Genomic DNA, 21431 nt, shown 5'->3' on the forward strand with positions numbered 1-21431 from the left:
TTTATTGTTGAAGGAAAGGAAACTAAACAGTGAATGGTAAGATGTGATGTGTGTGTCAGCAGTGTTGATGTGGCTGTGTGGAGAATATTGCAAAGCAATGCAAACAATCAGTAACAAAGTTGGTGTCACAAAGGGAACACTTGCATCCTAGCACCAAAAAAAACAACAATATCACTACAATTGCTGAAAAGTACTGAAGAGGAAAATACTCAATGCTGAAGGAAAAGTATACACTATGCAAATTGACTGAAAAGAGGCTCATAGTGAAGATGTTGACATTGAGCTTTTCTTTCTTTAACAGTCAACTTGATATTTTCTTTAATTTATGTATCATTGTTATAAACCAAGTAATCATATTGAATCATGACAACAAGTAGATGAAAGAGGTAAGGCCCTTCACACCATCACAGGTCTTTTCACTTGTTCTGGTCTGATGAGACATCAGGTCAGGTTGAGGTTCAGTGGACCTACAAAACACTGTGGAGAAATCAGGATGATGACAGGGTAATCAGGTCAACTGATCAATCGATCGATCCTCATTTGTATAATGCCAATTCACAACAAAAGTCATCTCACGAGACTTTCCTAATTGAGCAGGTCTAGAGCGTAACTCTTTCATTAAGGTAGTAGCAGTCTCATTGTTTAAGACTCCCTTTTGTTTTAGGCTGATTTTCAAAATCCCTCTGGACTAAATGCAGGAGATTCAGATCACCTGTGTGCAGGGTGGTTGAGACTGACTCCTGGTTGAGGAGTGGAAGCAGCTTGGGGCGATCCTCTCCCAGTCAATCTTTGTGTGACAATGCCCTTTTTGTGAAGGCTTAAAAGAAGTGAAGAGTGGCACAGAGGGGGCCCTCACGCTCATTCTGAATCAGTCCCTGACTCGCTTCATCCCCTTGGATTGCCAGCCGGAAACTCTGGTCTGTTTAGGCCCTATTGTGTTTTCTTGGCTGCCCCGCGTCATTCTAGTGACGAAACTGTGTTTATTCTTCCTCTATGCACCTTCAGTTCCTACATTTTATTTCACTGGGGCTTGTAGGAGCACATTTCAGTTTGATTATCCCCTGAAGAGGAATTTGTTTATTGGTTGAATGTCCAAGTAGCTGACATTGGGCATCCCCTCTAGAATTACATGTTTTAAAAAAAAAAAAATATTCTTGTGTAGGTCAGGCTGGCCTGTAAGCATCATACTGCCAGTACGCCACCAGTTGATGGGGCACAAGTTTAATGTAACTGTTGTCATCTGTCTTTACTGACTGTACAATGTCAAAACCAGAGCTACATCACTGAAAGTCATTATTCTGCCTGTGCCAAAAATGAAAGAGATGAAAATACTTTCATCACCACTAAAACAAACAGAGGATTATGAGTCTGTTGGTCACACAGAATATCTGAATATAAATTAATTATGTCCGGCTTAATTGTTTCCTCTGGTTTTATTCGAGGTGGAGCAGAAGTAAGAATGTTAATGGGAATCGCAGTTAATGGGAAACTAATTTTATTGTCAGATACGCTCATTTGCATTTTCTAAATAATAATAAAAAAAAAAAAAATTTGAGCTTTATCTTCACATGGACAGCGACAGCACTGTTCAGAAGAAATGCGTACTCTTGTCTGTCTTACCCTCCGTGGAGTCCGCACACATCGAGGCCAAACTGACAGATACACAGCGCTGTTTGCATCTTTAAATGTGTCTGAAACTTCACGGCCAAAAAAAAACAATCAGAACAATTCAGGCAGGTTTTTCATTTTATTGATAAATTATCATTTTTAAAAAGACCCACGAGCCGTCCTCTCCTTCCACCTCTCACAACAGTTTTCCAGGTGCTGAATTTGAACTATGTACAAACTTTTTTTTTTTTTAAACATTATTTTCTGCTTCATCATCATCATCATCACATTCAAAACAAAGGTCAGAAGTCTGAACTGTGCCCACTGGTTTAAGGTCAAGAGATAGGATGCTGAGTTAGCCTATAGCGATGCTAGCTAGCACAGAGTTCACTGGAGGTCAGAGAGCGGTGGGTATAAGCGCTGGGGAGGAGGAGGAGGAGGAGGAGGAGGGTTTACATTCTAACTCACAGGCAGAAGGAGCAAAGACAGGAACATCGTACGTTTCGGCGACCTCTCTGAAACAGAACAAATGCCACCTCGGTGATGGAACAGAAACAAGCCGACATGCAAACTTGGGTCCACCGGTGAGAAGGCAACGAAAGCACAGTGAAGAACACAGGGAGGTACGACAGGAACGAAACAGCTCAAAAAAACAAACAAAAAAAGGTTATTGCTGGAGTGAGTTAAAAAGCTGCATGGCACACACACAAAAAAATCGACACTTTGATTTAAAAACAAAAGCAAGCTCCTGTTGATCTGATGCTCTTCTCGACTAATACTGGACTGCGAAGTTGGCACACATGGGTATTTCAAGGAGGATTTATCCTAAAAACTGATCATTTTCGAGAGTTAAAATCATATAGCAATACTATGTCAGTATACACAGGCAAGGTAAATGTTACAATACAATATGGATACGCAGCTCTCTGTAACTGGAGTCAAACTAGCAGCAAAACAACACGTACAATTGCATATAATCGTAGTGCAATGGGCAAACTGTTTGTAGGAGGTTGTCTCATTTTGGTCTGCTCAGTAACAAAAGAAATCAAGTGGGTATCAGCTGAAGAACAACAAAGACACTGCTCCAGAAAGACCAAATCCAACCAGTTTGCTCAACTGCCATTTTTAAATCAGCTAATTTTGGCATTCATAAAGAAAAAAGAAAACAAAAAAATCACAGTTTTTCTCAAGTTCTTAATTCTGTATTTTGGCAAAAACCTGGGCAGGATTTGAGTCCTTGTGGATGAGTAGGGGACTGATCGACACACATCAGCTTTGTTCAGCGAGTTCAGCGAGTGTTTTAAAATATTTCAGACGAACACAACAAGATGCACCTCCAACACACACCTCTTCACACATACAGTACACCTCTCAAACACGCTCCTGTCCGTATGTTCCACTCTGCTGAACATGACCGGTTTGAAATCTGAACAAGATGAAAAAAACTAAAAGTGTGGTTTGTTCTTCCGGCCGTGCAGGGCAGGGCCGGGCCGCGACCCGCTCTAGGCGAAGCTGTTCTCTGGGTAGCTGACTTTGATGGCACCCCAGTAGCAGGCTCGTATCAGACAGATGAGGCCCAGCAGGTAGGCGAATGCCCAGGAGACGTAGGTGGCGTTGTAACGACTGGCAAAGCCCCGAGTACCAACCTGTTGACAAAATTACAATTAGTTTATTACATTTCACTGCATTTAATTTATGTTCAGACTGCGGTGGTAAGGACTCAGCACTGAGTCAGTGCTCCACATCAACAGAAACATCAGCACTATCTAAATCTAAACACTAAGGACTATAATCCCTTTAAATCATTATAAAGTGATTATGACCGTAATATGATTATACAAAGTCTGACGTGACTTCTGTATGGCCAAACTGAACAATATGTGACTGTTTATACATAGTGCCGTTTTTGTTTCCTGAACAGTCCAGCGGATTAAAGGGTCAGAGTGATTTTGATTTACTGCACGATCACACACTCATGGTGGAAAAACGACTCTACAAGGGTTGTCCCTTTAAGCTTGTTTTTATACCTATTTATCTCTTTTAAAAAAAAAAAAAAAAAAAGGGTGTGTACATTTCTTAATAGCTGATTCCACATTGTAACATAAAGTTTATCAGGTCAGCTAGCCAGTGTCTAATGAAGACCTCAATGACAGACCAACACCTGACTTTTAAGTGGCTTTTGTGGCTCTGCGTGATATATATGTATCCCTCAGGATGAACTGTATTAACTTTGATTCTCTGATACATTTTAAGCTTGAGTTTCACAAACTTAAAATGTTTGCTATCACAGCTGCTGCCATCGTTGTTCTTTGGAGTCGAAAGTGACTGAACTCGGACAAGAGACCGGACCTGCCGAGGAAACGCACGGCTACACCTCTAACATGATTGATGGTCACTGTGGCAGCAACTTGTCAACCACAAGGTAGCCACACACTAAAGTGTAGCCCGCTTTATCATCAATTTTTACTCTAAATAGGACCATCATTTATAAAGTGAACTTCAAGCTGTATTGACAAATTGAAACTTGTGACTGAGACTATAAACTCATTACGGATCTCTTTACTAAAGTAATAATGCTGACCATTAGGATGAATGCAGGTTTAAGGGCATTTCCACATTCGCTTCACTTTTCACACCCGGATGGTTTGTCCACTATTCTTTACAAACAATGGTTTTAGACCAGATCCTCACAAAAAACTTGTGTCGGCTGCAGAAGTTAAGCCAATGCTGGCATGCCATCACGCCAAAAATAAGATGGTGAACGTGCTCATCTTTATACCCGCTAAACATCACCGTGGTAAGAATGTCACAGAGTGCACCTTGCATTTCGATATGTTCGTTCTCCTTTGTCACTTCTACTTTGTTGCTCTTCCTCTTGGTTAATTCTTGCTAAACGCTTCCGTTGTGAAGCGCTTTGTGGCTTTAGCTTTGAAAGCATGTTCTTGTGTACTAAAACCCATACAGACACAGAGATGGTACTTACTGTTAAACCCACGCCAATGAAAATGCAGATCATTCCTATGGTTATATAAGCACAACAGCGCCTCCTGGGGAGCGCACTGCCAACAGAGGATCTGCAGAAAGAGAATGAAAAGCAAACAGAAATAACAAAGACTGTTAAGAGGGTTTTCCGAACCCGAAGACAAACCAAATACGTTTGAGATATCTTGTTTTTTTGTTTGACAAAAGTAAAAAGGACCAGCCCTGACACAAATATCATCTTTGAGAATAGTTTAATATATTCAGACACATTTTCTGATATAGTCGAAAGGGTTTGCCTGATGATGTGCCTCCTACTTTCTCCGTCCCACCCTTTCTCCCCAGTGATCTCACTCCACGACAATCCTGCGAGCCAAAGAATCTCTCTCTTCCTCTTTCAAAGTTGCACATGAAAGCGCGGCAGGCCGGTCACATGACGCGCAGCCACCGACAACCCTCAACCAAACACATGAAAAGTCAACTGCCCCGAAGCACCGGACTGGCATCCGTCCTGCTTTCCTCCTCCTCTCTGCTCTCACATGCCTCTCATGTGACGGGACTCAAGCATTCTTCAGGAATCACTGGCATTCAGATGGCTTAGAGGGGCCTGACCACCTGATTTCTTACCTTCTCTTACTCCTTTCTTAAACAATCTCTTCCTCATTTACATTTGTACCACCTGACCACCTCAGTCATCTGACCTGTGACTTCACATGGAGGAAACCTTGTTCTGAAGTGATGTTTTTTTAAAAATTTACGTGGCCAGAGATGTCACTTGCACTACGAGAATTATCAGTTTGACTGGGAACACCACAACACTTTCTGTTGTTTTCCCTCTGAAAAGGTTTCGGTTCCTTTTAAGCATCAAGGTAAAGCCATCATGTGACTGTTGCCTCGACTGCCAGTGATCTGACTTCTGTTCCAAGACTTCTGGTACTTTGTTTGAGAAAGAAAAGAGCCGGAGAGCAAAAAAAGATGGGAACAGACAGCCACTGAGGGAATAAACAGAAGTGGAGAGTCAAAGATTGTCATAAGAAACAGATGTGATGGTTTATTGGTCTCCCCGAGGACTTTTTTGTTGTGTTATACAGGTGAAACAGTCCATTGTTTGTTATATTGATTATTATGTTTTGTATTATTAAAGGGATATTCCGGTGTAAGTTTAATCCATGTTCTAACACACCGTGACACCGCGTAGGACCCCCCCTCGAGAGATCAAGTTTGCAAACCGCCATCAAAAAGCCACAAATAATGCTCAGAACAGCACCAAACTTCAGCAACATTAGAAACAGGGTCCCAGCACATATTTCGAGGCATCAATCATTTGATATCGTTGCCGATTACCGAGTGCAGTAGAGTTCCGCAGCTCAATGATGATCATTACTGCGGGACTCTACTGCACTCGGTAATCGACTCACAGGGCTTCCCCACAACAAGGAAGGCTTCTCGGGTGGTGAGTTTTGTTTATCTTTTCCGACAAATCCGGCAACGATATCAAATGTTTGATGCCTCGAAATATGTGCTGGGACCCTGTTTCTAATGTTGCTGAAGTGAACGAAAAAATCTTTTTGTTTACATAACTAAATGTGGGCCAGGAACACAAATTACTATACTGTGACTGGAGACATAGATCAGAGACAGAGACAAAGATGGAGACAGAGATAGAGGCAAAGACAACATGTTCTGTCTGCAGCTTGTCTCAGCATCACCTTCAAACATACCTTCTGATTCCCTCCCGCCACCTCTCAACCCCGTGACCCTCCCACCTCATTACCATTACATGTATTGAGGCCAGGCTCTAATTCCTGTCACACGTCTAGATTAGCCTCCGTTATCTCCTCCCCCTCCTCCCTTCTCCTTCCAAGAACTACAAAGTCCAGACCTCTAAAGCTCCACGTCTGACTGAATTCATCCAGAGAGTGAGCACTTCAAAACTTCTCCGGCAGTGCAAGCCAGAGAAAGTATTTACATCTCTGACGAGCTGTAACAAAACCAAACCGTATAGCTACTGGACATGGCTGATAGGTGACAAGGCAGAAGTGGGAAGTCAGTGTTTGTTTTCTGTAATAAAACATGGTGTTTCCCGTCATGTACAGAACGCTCCAGTAAGATTAAGATAAAGGCTTTAGACTTAGATATGTTGGCCTCAGTTCACTGTAAAGATTCAAACACTCTGTGGAGCAAAACTCAGCTGCAACGCGCCCCGTCAGAGAGCTTGAGTGACATCACATGAGAATTTTTCTAGTTTCTGACTTGAACCCACCCAGTGTCCCCAGGCCATGGCTGTAGTGTATCAGGCCAATAAATATCAAACCAGTGATTCAGGATGTTAAGCTTTACATATCAATGTATGCTTTTTTGTGTGTTTGAGTCAACATCTGACTTATTTTGGCAGCTCCAGTCATTTATTTTCTGCACAACATGAAAATGAAGTTGCAGATTCCTGACACTTTTTATTCAAAGTTACATTATGAGTACATGAAAACTGTCTGTAAACAGACTTCATGTGTAAAAAACAGGCAACGATAATGTAACTTTGTCATAAATCACTGCAGATTTGATGTTCCTGAGCAGGATTTTTACACTTGAACGTGTTTTAAGAGACTGCAAAATGGTTCTCATGCAGAAATGACACAAAAACAAACGGCTGCCTGCAACAGTGAAATATCAAACATCATCCAGGAAGCGAGAAACAAAAGCTAATACTCAATAAGACACAGATATCGTGATTAAGAGTGTTTGGTTTTTTTACTAAATACCGTAATAGTATGTGGAAAATAAGTAGACTTGATTTTGTGAAGAATGTCCATCTAAAGACTAAATATAATCCTAATGCAACAGAAAATAAACTACTGATCCAATTACAGACGGATGAATTTAAATGTCAACTGTAACTGACCACCATGAAACACTAACACGCTGTAAAATATGTGTTGGTGTTTCACTGTGACCTTTGGGGGATAAATGAAAGTGTTATGGACTCACATTTTTTTGCAGTGGGGACACTTGGCTAGCGTGTTAAACCGAAGCTCCATCCACTGTGAGGAGACAGAAGGAGAGTCGCTGTTAGCACACAGAAACAACTTCACACAATTCAACTGTACATTTAGCCCAATCAACACAAAACCAACTGGGAATGATTTCACATGATCAGGTATGACGGATTGCAGCGTGGAAATCTATTCATTATTTCCATTTTGGAGAAAATATCAAAAGGTCGGATATTAGCACCTACAAATCATTCTCACGATGTATTAGTTGGTGTTCTGGTGTTAAAAAATAAAAAAAAGCAGAGTTATGACAATATCCCATCACAGATCACAGCATCATTTCATATCAAGTCTTATTTACACAAGTTTAATATGTGGCATCTGACATCTGGCTTCAGAGGAGGAAGGAAATATTCAAAAGAAGCTGCTTCAAGGGCAAATTCAGGCCAGAACATCTGGATTAAAGCAGCATTTTGTACAGTTCAACATCAAATTCACCTCTCTTTCACTAAAGTCCTCTTCGACAGAGCCATTAAAGTTGATTTTTTTTTGCTCTCTAATTATCCATATCAGTGACCTTTGTTTCATCTCATCTTTAAATACTGATCATACTGTTCTCACAGCTGTAGTATAACTAAAACACAACCGTATACTGTAATATCAATGTATGGTTATACGAGTACAATATTAATACCATTACCTATTAATGATTTAGACAGACGAGTAATGATCATGGGCTGTTAGTCATAATAGTATATAACAAAAAAGGTGATTTTACAGTATATGGTTGTCTGTACTAATATGAAAAGGTATACTGTAAAACTTGAGAGGGTCTATTAAAGGACTGTTCACCTCCAAACCATAAATACATATTTCCTCTTACATGTAGTGCTATTTATGATGAAAACAAAGGTCACTGATACAAAATAATAATAAAAATATATGACTTTATGGGACTTTTGGGTCTCCATACTCTTCAAAGCCAGACGTGTACAAAATCATATCATCACTCGTGTAAATAAGGCCGCAGATTGAAGTGGAGCGGGTTAGGCTGTTGTTAATATGTCCAACCAGTATGACCAGCATTCTCAACCTGTTGTTGTGCTGGGGGAGAGCCATCGCTGGGGAGGCCAGACATTGGCTGGGATGACCTGGCGTCCTCACTGCCCTACAGACGCCGCAAGCAACAATGTGCACACATTAAGAGGACCATACCGCCGATTTTGACACACGAGCCGGTTTCGCGCTGACTCAGCAGCTCGGGTTCTGTCTCTCTTTTCTTCAAGTGAGACGCATGGCAGTTCATTTTATTAATATGTAGTATGATAACAGGAGTAAAAAGGTGTTTAAACCGCCATGTCGTATGTCGAAAAATACACAGTGTCCTCAACACAAGGTGCAGGAAGACAATTCACATTGAAGACGGGAACAATCTGAAACAGGCTGCTACCACACTGTAACAAGGTTGGATTCTTTACGAGCCAGAGAAACGTGCAGCGAAACACATGCCAGCTGCTTGAAAAACATCTGTGACAATCTGCAACTGGATGGAGATTTTCATTTCGACGAAGGAACAACAGGAGAAATGTGTCATTAAGATACAGTACAACAAACTATTCCTTACTTCCCATCACCAAATATGAAAGAACAGGCTGTGGTTGGGCTCTCAATATTATTAAAATGCACCTACCAACAACAGCACAGCAACACAATTCTGCATGAGCACCTCTGTGATTGGTTAGATCGGTTAACGTGGCGGGTGTACGTACTAGGAAGGTGTTGCCACAGTGACCGCAGACCACCCTCATGCCCTCTGGCTGGATGGGCAGAGCCGGTTGGGCGGGCTGCTCCTCTGGGATGACCATCACCGGGCTCAGGTTGATGATGCGTCTGCTGTCGGAGGAAACAAAGAAGCGGACGAGCTTTTGACTGTAACCTATCCGAGACATTTTATAGGACATAAACCTATGCAACAGGGCTGTTCCGTCATTTACTCTGAGCGTTATCAAAAAGAAGTGAACGCACAAGAAATGTGGGAGAAAAAGAGGATACAACACGCTGAACCTACCAGTTCGGTCGAGGACATCCTATCCTCCTGGACGTGTCTTTACAGATGAGCAGGCAGTTACAGGGACACCTCACATATTTCTTCCCTGTTGGGGGGTTCTTGATGGGCTGGAAGGCAACACTTTGGAATTAACTCACTGAGTAATGCACTAAGATTAATACACAACGCGAAAACAAACACGTAAAAAGGAGGAGAACAGTTGATTTAAAACACTGTATAAAGAACACAGCAGAGCCTTTCAGAGCCAACAGGGTGGAAAATGTGCTGTGCAAAATCAGTAGCTCATGCCTTTACCCTATGAAATGCACATTAGTTTCACCATCAGCTTCAAATGCACACATAATGTCATAGTTCAATGTGTTTAATGTTTAATTCATTTAGTTGATTGGTGGAGGCTGATGGATGCAGGTTTCCTACACATTTTTCCGTTGCAAAATCCACTTATCCGCACTTTTCCAGACTCAAAATAGAAGTGTACAAAGTTTGCGTCTAGGTGTGTTTGTTGGGATGTCAAGCCAGCCCTAGGAAAAAAAAAAGCTTTCTCCACTGTGGCGCAGAAAGTTGGACGATGTTCCACTTTCAAACATCTTTACTAAAAGAGGAAGTAAACTAACAGCAGTTATCTATACCTCTTTGTATTATTTTTCCTTAATGTATTATCGTATTATTAATAATAAACATAATTTGTTTGTGTACAGCCTTGTTTATTTACTCTCTCTCTGTGGAAAGGACCATGAAAGCAGCCAAAAGGGTACAGTTCCCTTTTCTTGGTTAACAAGTCTGATAATTACCGCTATCACTGCAGAACTCAGTCAAATTCACTGGGTGATATTTGGTCCACATAACATTTCTGGAGATTCACTGCAAAACAGAGATGCAGCATTCCCCTGAACAACTGAAGTAGATGGGGACTTCATGCACATGTAAAAAAACAACCCAAAAAACCTATAATGGCTCCAAAAAGCTTGTCCGATGTAAACCCAGTCTCCAGAAGACCAGAATGCTGCAACGCTGTTTTGTCGTGAGGTTCCAGAAAGGTTTTGTTAACTCCGAAACGTCACGTGACTTTCCATCAGCGTGAGGGTGAATAGATAATGGCGGAATTTTCAATTTTGGGTGAACTTATCCTTTAATATTAGGTTATTTGCAAAGACATTGCCACAGTTTTTCACACATAATTTAGGCAATGATGTCCCAATTTTATACAGGTGTAAGGTACTTAGTGAAGAGCTGATTGCCATGCTGTGGCCTACAGTTGCAGAAGCAGCTCTGCATAGGAGCTGCATCCGGTCGCACGCTATACTTCTTGTCTTGCTTTCAACAATATCGAGTGTGCTCTGGCCTCCTTCTGTCACACGGTAGTAAATATGTTGGCGGCGCTGGCTTCCCAGCTCCAAACACCACGAAAACGTCTCTGCTTGTTTGATAAATTCACTTTTAGAAATTCTCAATTTTATTTATTCTATAAAACAGAATATGGACGATAGTCTTGAAACTAAAGTATTTCCTATACTTTCTTTCTTTTTGTTCCATACTGTACATTTACAGATTTAGAACCACCACACACACTGCACACTGTTTTGGATCCGGTCTAACAGAACATCATCAGCGCTGTGATGACGCATGACAACCGCAGATATCAGTCAGTGAACATGGCATTTCCCACCCGAGTGTCTGTGATGACAGTCGTTCATTCTCCCTGCTGCCTCCACTGACAGCTCCATCAAGCCTTCAGTCACTCAGAGACACAGGCGGCACATTCAAGTCATCTGGAGCAATTTCCCCTGGACTGTCTGATTGATCTAAAGCTGAGAAACAGTCAATAAATGGCATCCAAAGCTAATGTCTTCTCTCTTGATCGCTGACAAAACAACAGAGATGTGTGCGATTGACCGTTCAAAAGAGGGGAGGACAGCAGCTCAAACAAAACACAACGCTAAATGTCTCTCCCAACTCTGTGATGTCACCACCAGCAGAAATTCATCCCAGCGTGCACTTACCGTGGCTTCGTTGCAGACTGTGCACTTCACCACGTGCTGATGCAGCTTTCCATCTAGGTTGATGAGCGACTGGCAGACCCGGCAGTTGATGACAGGCACACCGCCGGCGTCAGGGCTGGCGATGGCTGTGTAAGGAGGAGGTAGTTCGGCTTTGAGAAGGGGAGGGCAAAGCACACAACACACGGCCAGCTGTTAATCGCATGCAACTATGAGACTTTCTGATGAAAACCTGGATGTTTGTGTCCAGTGGGGAGAAGGAGGGTTGGGTTTTGTACACAGACTTCATCAAGTAACTCGGGAGGTTCGCTTCACATATGAACTGACTTGAACGTCAGGATGTGTCCGTTTTCACCATCACCTTTTAACAAGCGACCTGTTTACCTGTGGAAGGTTCCAATCAGGTGTTTTTATCAGTCCTTAGTTGCGCCTGTCCTGACTTGTTTGTAAGGTGTCGCTGGCATTAAATTCAGAATAAGCATACATTCGCAAAAAAAAAACAAAAAACAAAGCTCATGAAGTCAAATTAAAGCGACCATCTTTGTACTGATTTTGAAAACAGGTTGTGGCTTTTAAAATTGTGAGAATGAGACAAAATATAATCCAATATGTCAGGCTCTGGAAAACCGTGGCCTATTTTTAGCTTGTAAATATCACAATGCATCATTTAAGACGTCCTGCTCTGCATGCACCTGATTCAGATGAATGGGCTGGTAACAGGCTGATGACGAGCTGAACATTTGAATCAGGTGTGTTGGAGCAGGTGAAGGGCGAGGACTGAAAAACACTGAGCATTAGAATAACCAGCATGCTAACGGATAATGAAACTGATCGCAAAAACAAACAGCTGATACATCGCAAAACAAATCACAGTTGCAGAAGAGCATGGCTTACAGTTATTACCAGTCAAATTAAATATCAGAAACCAACTTGTCTCAAAAAACTATATGACATACAAATGTTATTCAATCGCTCCCTTGATAACTATTACAACATAGTGTATAATAGATCCCCTGCAGCCTGGACACATCCACATGCTGTATGCAAACCCATGACAGCCTGTGTACGGCTCTGATTGCTCAACATGTGACTCTCCTCTCTTTGTCGAACACTCGCGTGTTAAAGAAAGAAACAATGGAGCCTTTTAGACACCGCAGTGACAGTAAGAATCCACTCACTGCCGAGCAGCAAAGTTGAAATGTAACGTATGAGTAAGTCTTCTGATTCGTCTGAGCAATTCCTAGCACATATCAATATGTTATTATGCAGCATCTGAGCTATACTTGCAAGTAACATGTGATGCAATTAATTCATGAACACGTGGGCGAGATGAACACGTCGCGTCATCTACTTTCAAGCTGTTTGACGTGAAAGAAGCATGTAACAACAGTGGGTCTTTCGACTTGTTCGATGAGAATCAAATTAAAATGTTTCTGCTAACGTGGCTAATAAGCGCCTAACTATATGGATTGAGAAACGAAGAAAAGGCCAGGCCACTGACTGACAAGTGTTTTACAGTCCACCAACAGGAGTAATGAACATGATCAAAGACTTAAAGATTTCTCGCAATGTCTGAAAGAACTACTGTGGACTAACTGCGGCTCTACTGAACTCTGCACTGTTTAATCCCACATTAACCTCGAGTTATTAGTCTACATTCCATGTGTTTTTCAGAGTGTTAATACACTTAATCCATAGGTTTGCACCAGTCGCTACCTTTACTACTACTGTAGTACTCCTGAATACCTTACAGACACGAGTGAATACTATTGCAACACGCTTACATCTGCATCAATCCACCTTATTGAGCCTTAAATGAATTTAGTCTCCGTTTTGTAGTCGTTTAATCTAAAAAAAACTGTACGAACATGCAACAATAACTGTGCAAAAAGCTTTTATATTAAAAACTAATCCATCAAATATAACATCTCTACTAATTCGATCTAGAAGCAAAGTCTTATTAAATGTGTGTGTCTGCAGTTATAATAGCTACCAGCATTCATCATATTTGTAAGCTACAGACAGATTCACTGCTCAGCTCAGGAAGCAATTCTGATAAACGTTTGATCACATTTCAGACAAAAATGCCCCAAAATACAACGGAATCAGTTTGTCTGATGCGAAGAGCCTTCAATGATAGGAAACTAAGCATCTCGGGTCGTTGTACTGTTCATTTTAGTGCAGTAACGAACAATTATTTTCCTATCTTTTCTCTGCTATTCGATTAGTTGTTTGGGGTCCAGAAAATTTTGGAAAATGGTGAATAATGTTGATCACTGTTTCCTAAAGCCCCAAATTATGTCCTTAAATGTCTTGTTTTGCCAACTACCCAAAGATGTTCAGTTGACTGTCATAACGGTCACATTTAGGAAGCTTGAATCGGAAAATCTAGACTTTTCCTGACCAAAAAATGTACTCAAAGCAGTTGATCGATCAACAAAATCGCTGACAGGCATTTTTCAGTATTTTGCTGATGTTACCGACCGCACAATAAATCAGTTAACTGAAAAACTGATCAACAGGTTCATCAACAACGGAAAGAATCATTATAGAAATATGATCAACATGATGACACGGTGTTTCACAGTCTCTCGTGATACATTATGAATCTTTTGTTAAGCCTACAGATGAAACACAATGGAGACATCCGATCTGACAAATGACCAATTTCCTTCTCATCCCGCTCTGAATGAGATAATTGGACGAGTTAACAGGTAAACGAGCTTGGCTCTGAGAATCAGTGACACTTGACCAGTCGGCACCACGGGGACAGATGGGACAACCCGCCTGCAACTGAGCAACCAGGGCTGTAAATACAAGCAGAGCACGCCAAAGACACGACACTCCTGCTGTGGGCAGGTTTATTACACACAATGCTGAGCTGAAATAATCCAAAATGTCAGACTGAGTGGCCACACTTCTTAAACCTGAAATTCTTATATAACACGCCGAAGTAAATCCTTGAACTCAAGCACAGTCAGCGCTTCTCTGTTCAGCATCAGCAGACGCCTGTCTGTACTCGCTCCCCTCTCTGCTGCACTAATGCATGCCTGAGACGGCATATGGCAGCTATAGGTTTTCACTGTCACTGACCCCGGAGCCAGAGGTAAGATGAGAAGACGCTCTACTACAACCGCCTGCAGCACCACAAACATACAGCACAGGCAAACGACACATCCGGCCTGGCTGGAGACATCGCAGGCTGATTGACTGTGGGATGTGTGGTTTGTGGTGATGACGTGAGAGGCTGGTTTACTGACACAAACTGCTCAGGGATGTCTTCCGTCGCCCATGCCGTATGAAATCTAGAGCTCTTGGAGGTTAAAGGACGAGACTGGTGTTATTCCGCACTCTTCTTATTGTCAAAACCAACAATGAATTGGTCCGTCTCAGTACTTTCTGCCAGACTGGCCATACACGTGAAGTTCATGTTTTAAAAAGACAGCTGTAGCAGCAGTAGTTGTAGTTTCTCAGATTCTATACCTATTTTCAGCTGCGAATGAATACACATTTAGTGAGCGGTGTGGCCTTAAAATAATATATTGCAGCAGTAACAGTAGTCATGATGGTATACACGATTATATGGACAGATGTAGGGCGGCGACTAACGCTTATTTTCATTCTCAATCAATCTGTCGGTTATTTTCTCAATGAATCAATTAGTTGCTTGTTCTGTAAAACTCTCAAGTGTTCTCAAATGTCTTCTTTTGTCCACAACCCAAAGATATTTAGTTTACTGTCATAGAGGAGTAAAGAAACCAGAAAATATTCACAATTAAGCCGAGAATTATGACTGTTTTTATTCTTGAAAATTGTATTGCTCAAACCGGTTAATCAGAAATGCATCGAATTGATTAATTGCCGCAGCTCTAGATTGATGTCCATCAGAGAAATGAATTCAGCTCGGCATTTGACTGCTTTTTGCCCTGATCAATCACCATAAAGCACCTTGAGCACGTCTCGTCTCGTGGTTTGGATTCAGTAACTACATCACATTGATGGTGTGCACGGTTCTGTTTGATGGAGTGCCTCTCCTCTTTTCTCTCAGGGGGTTTTCACGCGACTGAAGCTGTTTCTTTTTTCGGAGGCAACTCCTCCGCAGCAACCGCTGCACCTTCAGCCACGAGTGCTGCTGCTGACGTAGACAATTGACGTAGATTAAATGTCATAAAAATGAAACTTATGTTGTCAATGGAGTAAAAACACACATTTGTATCCTGCCAACAGTTAAATCATTATTGTCATGTACAATATGATATAAGAGCATACATATTCAGTGACAGTGGATGTTACACTGACACAAACTACAGCTCCCATGTTGACTGTAATCAAGGAACATTCCTCATTACAAGGCTGAGTGACTTCAACTATTACAATAAAACACTGTGAAGGCCCGTTATTCCAATATCAAGCATCCAGCTTTCCTCTACTCTTTAATGTTAGTACTTAAAGGGTAAGTTCAACCCAAAATGAGCATTCAGTCACTAACTACTCACCCACATGTGTGATGGAAAGTCAGGTAAAGTTTCTTAGTCTACAAAACATTTCTGGAGCCTCACAGCAAAAAGAGCACTGCAGCGTTCTCCTAAACAGCTGAAGTAGCTGGGGACTTATTTTCAAATGAAAGATAACAACCGGAAGAAAGCACAGAATGGCTCCATACAGCTCGTCCGGCGTAATCCAAGTATCAGGAAGCCCCGCAATCCCAAAATGAGTTCCCAGCGCTTTTAGCTTTCTCAGCAACAGTGAAGAAAGAGTGTAAATAGCATCTTGTGAAATTAATTTGGGATCTCAGGGCTTCCACAAAGTTGGACAACACCAGATGAGCTGTACGCTGCCATTTCGTGTTCTCCTTTAGTTGTTTTAAAACCATTCTCCATCTTCTTGAGTCGTGTTGACCTTTTTTTTTGCTGTAAAGCTCCGTAAATGTCTTGTGGACTACAGAACTGCACCCAACTTTTCTTTGGCATGAGGGTGAGTACTTTTTCCATGAATCTATCCTTTATGGTTGTGATTGTGATCGCCATCTTACATGAAATGAATATGTTTCTTATATATTCATTTTAGTCTTCTTTTTCTGACTTATGTCAGATTCATCAGATGATGCTTGAGTTTGTGAATGTTCCTTGTCTTGCCTTATTTAAATTGCGCGAGGAAATGACTATGTACCGTGGAGAACAATGTACACGCATTGATAAAATGAGTTGATCAATAAAGAGCAGAAAAGGATGACATGTCTACCAGTGTGACTGTGTGGCTCAGTGTGTCTTTAATAGTTTTCGGACAACAATGGAGCTCTGTGGCACAGAGGAAGAGGACTAGACAGACCTTACTTGTCTTTTCATTGGATTTGTTGACAATAAGCTACATCTAATCCTCCAGAGTTCCCCTGGATAACCGCTAAATGTACTGATAAAAAGGGTTTTTAACAGCTTTTTCTTTGTCGGGCTAGCGACATTTCTGAACAGATGCAAAACTGAATAATTCATTAATCACCGCCAAGATTGCAACACAGTCACAGGCTTTTGTTGCAATTTGTTCTGCAATAAAAAAAAAAAAAAAAAAAGAAATCAAGCAGGTGGCACGGCAAGTGATGCACAGTGAGCAATCTGACCACTCAGATGCAGCCAAGGTCATTGGTCTCCGCCCCTCACCACCATCACCATCACCACCACCATGCTGTGAAGACTGGAGGAAAATACAGCAAATCTCCACCTCAGATTATTCAGTCAACACCGCAGAGATTTGGGTCACTTTCACAAAACACATCTTCTGCCCAGCTGATTATGAGTCAGGGCTTTGTCGCAGTTATTGCGTTTTAGGGAAAACACCACAGTTTTGGGCGTCTGACTCAAATTAAACCATGTTACAAACTGGCTGACTGAGGACTCAACAAACCCCCCAAAGAAAGCAGAATTAGCTGTAATCCAGACTGCTGGGAGGGAGGGAGGGAGGGAGGGAGTGGGGAGAGGAGAGGAGGAACTGGGCCATGAAATATTCTGACATTCATTTTAGGATTTTTTTTTTGCTCAGTCAGTGCCGTGAAAAACCAGACGGAACCGCAAAGTCTTTATGAATGATCCGGAAATATGAATTGTGCGAGATTAGACGGCTCCGGAACAACACAAATGTTTTGTTTTGATGTCAGCCGTTTGGCCTGAAATGCTCGGGGTAAAGAGCATTACACGTTCAATGAGTCCATTCATGTGCAGGAGGAGAACAACCGGGCGAGACATGCTACAGCAGTCAGGGGAGGACTTTGCTCACTGTGTCACTGAGGCTGATTTTTCTAACGTCATGTTTTAGGTAATAAAAGAGAAAAACATTTGAGGCGAGGGTCTGATCTGGATGAAAGAAACAGCCTGTGTGATCAAGTGAAACAGAATTCAGAATTGGATCAGACTACATCTCATCTCAAAAGGCCCAGTCCCTCCTGACAGGGAGCTCCTAGACAGAGAGGATTTATGGGCTGTAAATGCCTGGGTCATTCACTCCCTGCGTGCATTTAAGGTGCTCTAACCTACATCCAAGTGTTTACCAAGCATGATGTGGACAGTGTGTCAGATTCCTGGCTGTCAACGCACATGTTTTGCACTGGACTGGAGATGCAACGCATGAAACAACAGATCCATGAATCAGGATATTTGTCGTTCATGGTCCCATCGTGATGCAGACGAGCACTGATGTGACTCTGACATTGATTTTTGGCTGCCTCGGACACATCTGGGCTTTTTTTTTATTTTCATGTTTTTTTGTCGACTGGCATCTGGGACAAAAGGCTAGGCTGCCTTCCTCTGCAATGGGTCATCTCATCTCCTCTCCTCTCCTCTCCTCCCGTCAGTCAACAACACTACACATCCACCGAGGCCTCACAGTGCCACATCACGACTCGTAGCTATCATCCCAAAAACCTTTACAGGCCATCAGTGAGTCGTGATGTAAGCATTTTTTTTTTCTGCAGTAAAAACAAGAGCTGGCTGTTATTGTAAGGCCCCCTTTCTCGTCTCTAACCCACTGCTCCAGTTCTCACAGTGGAGGCTCCACCTTTCCCTCACTGCCCTTGCCTTGCCTTGCCTTGCCTTGCATTGCCCCGCTGCAGTTTTTATTTACGCACAAACACGATACGCCCCGAAATGATTCAGCATGCAGGGAGGCAGGGAGGGAGGCAGGCAGGCGGGCGGGCTGCGGTCATGTTGTGTGTTTACCTCGGGGACTTGAATCCTGCAGGTACGGGGGAGCGGTGGGGGTCACATTCTCCGAGTTGGGGCCCGACAGCAGCGGAGATCGCTCGTCCATGCCGTCGGAGGCCATGTCGACAGCCGTGAGAGACGACGGGGCGGCGGAGGAGGCGGCGGCGTCGGCGTCGGGGAGGCTCCTGGCTGCACCGAGTCTTCACTCAGCACGGAGGAGCAGCCGGCGGCTTGTTGGTTGTTGGTGCCGAGTCGCTCCTGTCCAGCAGCCCCGGTGACGGCAGCCTGGAAGGAGGAGGAGCTCCGCGGTGATCTCCCCCCCCCCCCCCCCCCCCCCCCGCCCCGCCCCTCGCCCCGCCCCTCGCTGACATGACCCGGGGCTGAGCAGCGCTTCTGATCCGGAGCCCCACACACTGGAGACTGTGAAGGAATTCAACACGAAAACCAGGAAATGTGATTATATTTAGTGGCGCACGGGTTTATTTTAATCTAACGCACATGTTCGTCAGTAACACTATCAAATGTCACGCTCAGAGTGTAAACAAGAGGATAACATTTCAGTGTTTTAATGAGGGAGGCTGGACAAATCAATAGAGCAGCGATTCCCGGTATTAACCGCTAGATGTCACTGTAGGATTATTAAAAGCGCAGAAACAAATATCTCCGTTTTGATTGATTTTTTTCTTAAAGGTGCATTATGTAGTTTTTGGAAGCGGAAGATCTCCATCGACTAAACAGACAAACAAACATTATGCATAAATAAAATTCTCTTTGTTGAATAAAACAAACTGATCTGAAAGGACAACGCAGTTTCATTCTGATATACTTTGGTTACATTTGGCGGACCCTGCCACCTCTCTAGCTTCAAACAGTGTTCTAGAGACCCTGTTTTCCTCTGAGAGCAGCTTGTTTATTCAGTTATGGAAAATATGAATATTCTGAGTCTGTATAATTAGCTATATTTTTTATATATATTTATATAAAGGTTGTATTTGAAGAGCGTGAGTTTGTTTTATGACCTCATTAGTATTGTCAGTATTTACAATTCTGAGTTTGAATATCTTCTCTGAAACCGCATAGCGCCTGTTTAAAGGACCCAGTTCACCCCCCCCAAAAAATAAAAAATGTATTCATTAACAACTCACTCTCATGCTGATGGAAAAAGTCACGTGAACATTATTAAGAGTTTCACAGCAATACAGTGCTGCAAACCCAAAATTAAGTTTGCCAAATAAATGCATTCAACTCTCAAGTTTCTTTTTTAGACTCTGTAGAGCATGATATTTAAATCTGTCCACCAGATGATTCTAGTGAAAACAATATATATATAAAAAAAATGCAATATGTTAGAATTTCAGGTAGAAGCATTCACATATTTTCAAAAATTAACAAAATATGAAGCGTCATGTTGAATGAGCCTTCTGAAGTTACCACTCTAGCTCCATCGCTCCCGGAGCTACTGTCAGCAGCATTTTGCACTGACGCTGGTCAAATGCTCTCCTCCATCTGTTCTAATTATGAGTTCAACAGGTGGCAAATTCTGACATGTTTCCAGCTTTTATCAGTGATTATGATATAAAACTCTTGTTTTATTTGTGTAAGAAAACATGCTCTTTACATACATAGGATCCATACATAATTTTTTAATTTTCACAATCCGAGAACGGCGGGTGAAGTGACACTTTGAAGTCAGTTGGGATACTGGCGCCATTTTGCATCTTAAGAATGCAACAGTTTGGGCATCCAGCATTACCAGCTCATATTCTGGATCGTTATGACTCAACAACTTTGTGGGTGTTTTTTCTGATTTCGTTGTCGCTGTGCTGCTGTGGTGGAGCTTGTTTTCTTTGTGATCTGATGTGTTGCAGTCGGTATATCCTCAGACTGAACTGTGTATGAGACTCCTTTCTGGCTCCTCCACCTGATTTATATCACTGTTGAGTCAAAAAACATGGGGTTTCTTCATCGGAGTGAGATTGCTAACTCTTACTTCTCCTCTTTGTCCCCCAGATGGTTTGAAAGTCATTAACAGGACCTGAAAACAACATCTGGCTGCCACCACCACCACCACCAGACCAAAGCCAAAGAATCTGTGAGGACAGGATTGCAGAGCGATCCCCTCTTAGGAAATACAGAATTTGGTGTTCAACATCTTGTCCTGAGATTCACAACATATTTTTTAAGGATTTGTGGTGTGTGTGTGTGTGTGTGGTGCCTTGTGTCCAATCCATCCTGAAAATTACAACACCCTCGCCTGTTTGTGCCAAAGTCCCATTCCTTGTTGCTTATGTCAGGGTGTAATATACAGAAAATTGATTCCACTGGCCACTCAAGGACTCACCAATTAAACACAGATGTTGTGAATTAAATAAGTTCCTCAAAGGCTTGGGAACATTTATACAAAAAGAAACATGTATTTGTTCTTAAAACAGCAGGAGAACAATAAGTGTAGAGTTACATCTGAACTTGATCAAGCTGTTTCAATGCACAGGTGTGATTTGATGATGTTTTACACATTTTCAGTGTAAAAAAAAAAAAATTGGTCAAATTCAAGCCTGATGGTCCTGTTTAGGACATTGTAAAATGGCTCATAAATTCC

General features: G+C 42.2%; 1 protein-coding gene across 3 annotated transcripts; it reads right to left on the reverse strand.

The window, feature by feature from the left end:
* Positions 1-1728: 1728 nt before the first annotated feature.
* Positions 1729-19144, reverse strand: pip4p2 (phosphatidylinositol-4,5-bisphosphate 4-phosphatase 2). Of its 3 annotated transcripts, none has more exons than XM_030412550.1 (8): positions 18848-19144; positions 11646-11770; positions 9646-9752; positions 9347-9470; positions 8671-8745; positions 7573-7625; positions 4592-4682; positions 1729-3254 (listed from the first exon to the last, which is right to left on the reverse strand). In XM_030412550.1, exons 1-8 carry the CDS (start codon positions 18951-18953, stop codon positions 3111-3113), a joined length of 825 nt encoding a protein of 274 aa, XP_030268410.1. In that variant the 5' UTR covers positions 18954-19144; the 3' UTR covers positions 1729-3110. The 3 variants fall into 3 exon arrangements, with proteins under 3 accessions (XP_030268410.1, XP_030268409.1, XP_030268411.1); XM_030412549.1 differs by having other exon boundaries at positions 11646-11794; positions 18848-19143; XM_030412551.1 differs by lacking the exon at positions 8671-8745 and having other exon boundaries at positions 11646-11794; positions 18848-19141.
* Between the last annotated feature and the right edge of the window lie 2287 nt (positions 19145-21431).

This window comes from Sparus aurata, chromosome 3 (genome assembly GCF_900880675.1).
Source record: "Sparus aurata chromosome 3, fSpaAur1.1, whole genome shotgun sequence".
NCBI lineage: Eukaryota > Metazoa > Chordata > Actinopteri > Spariformes > Sparidae > Sparus > Sparus aurata.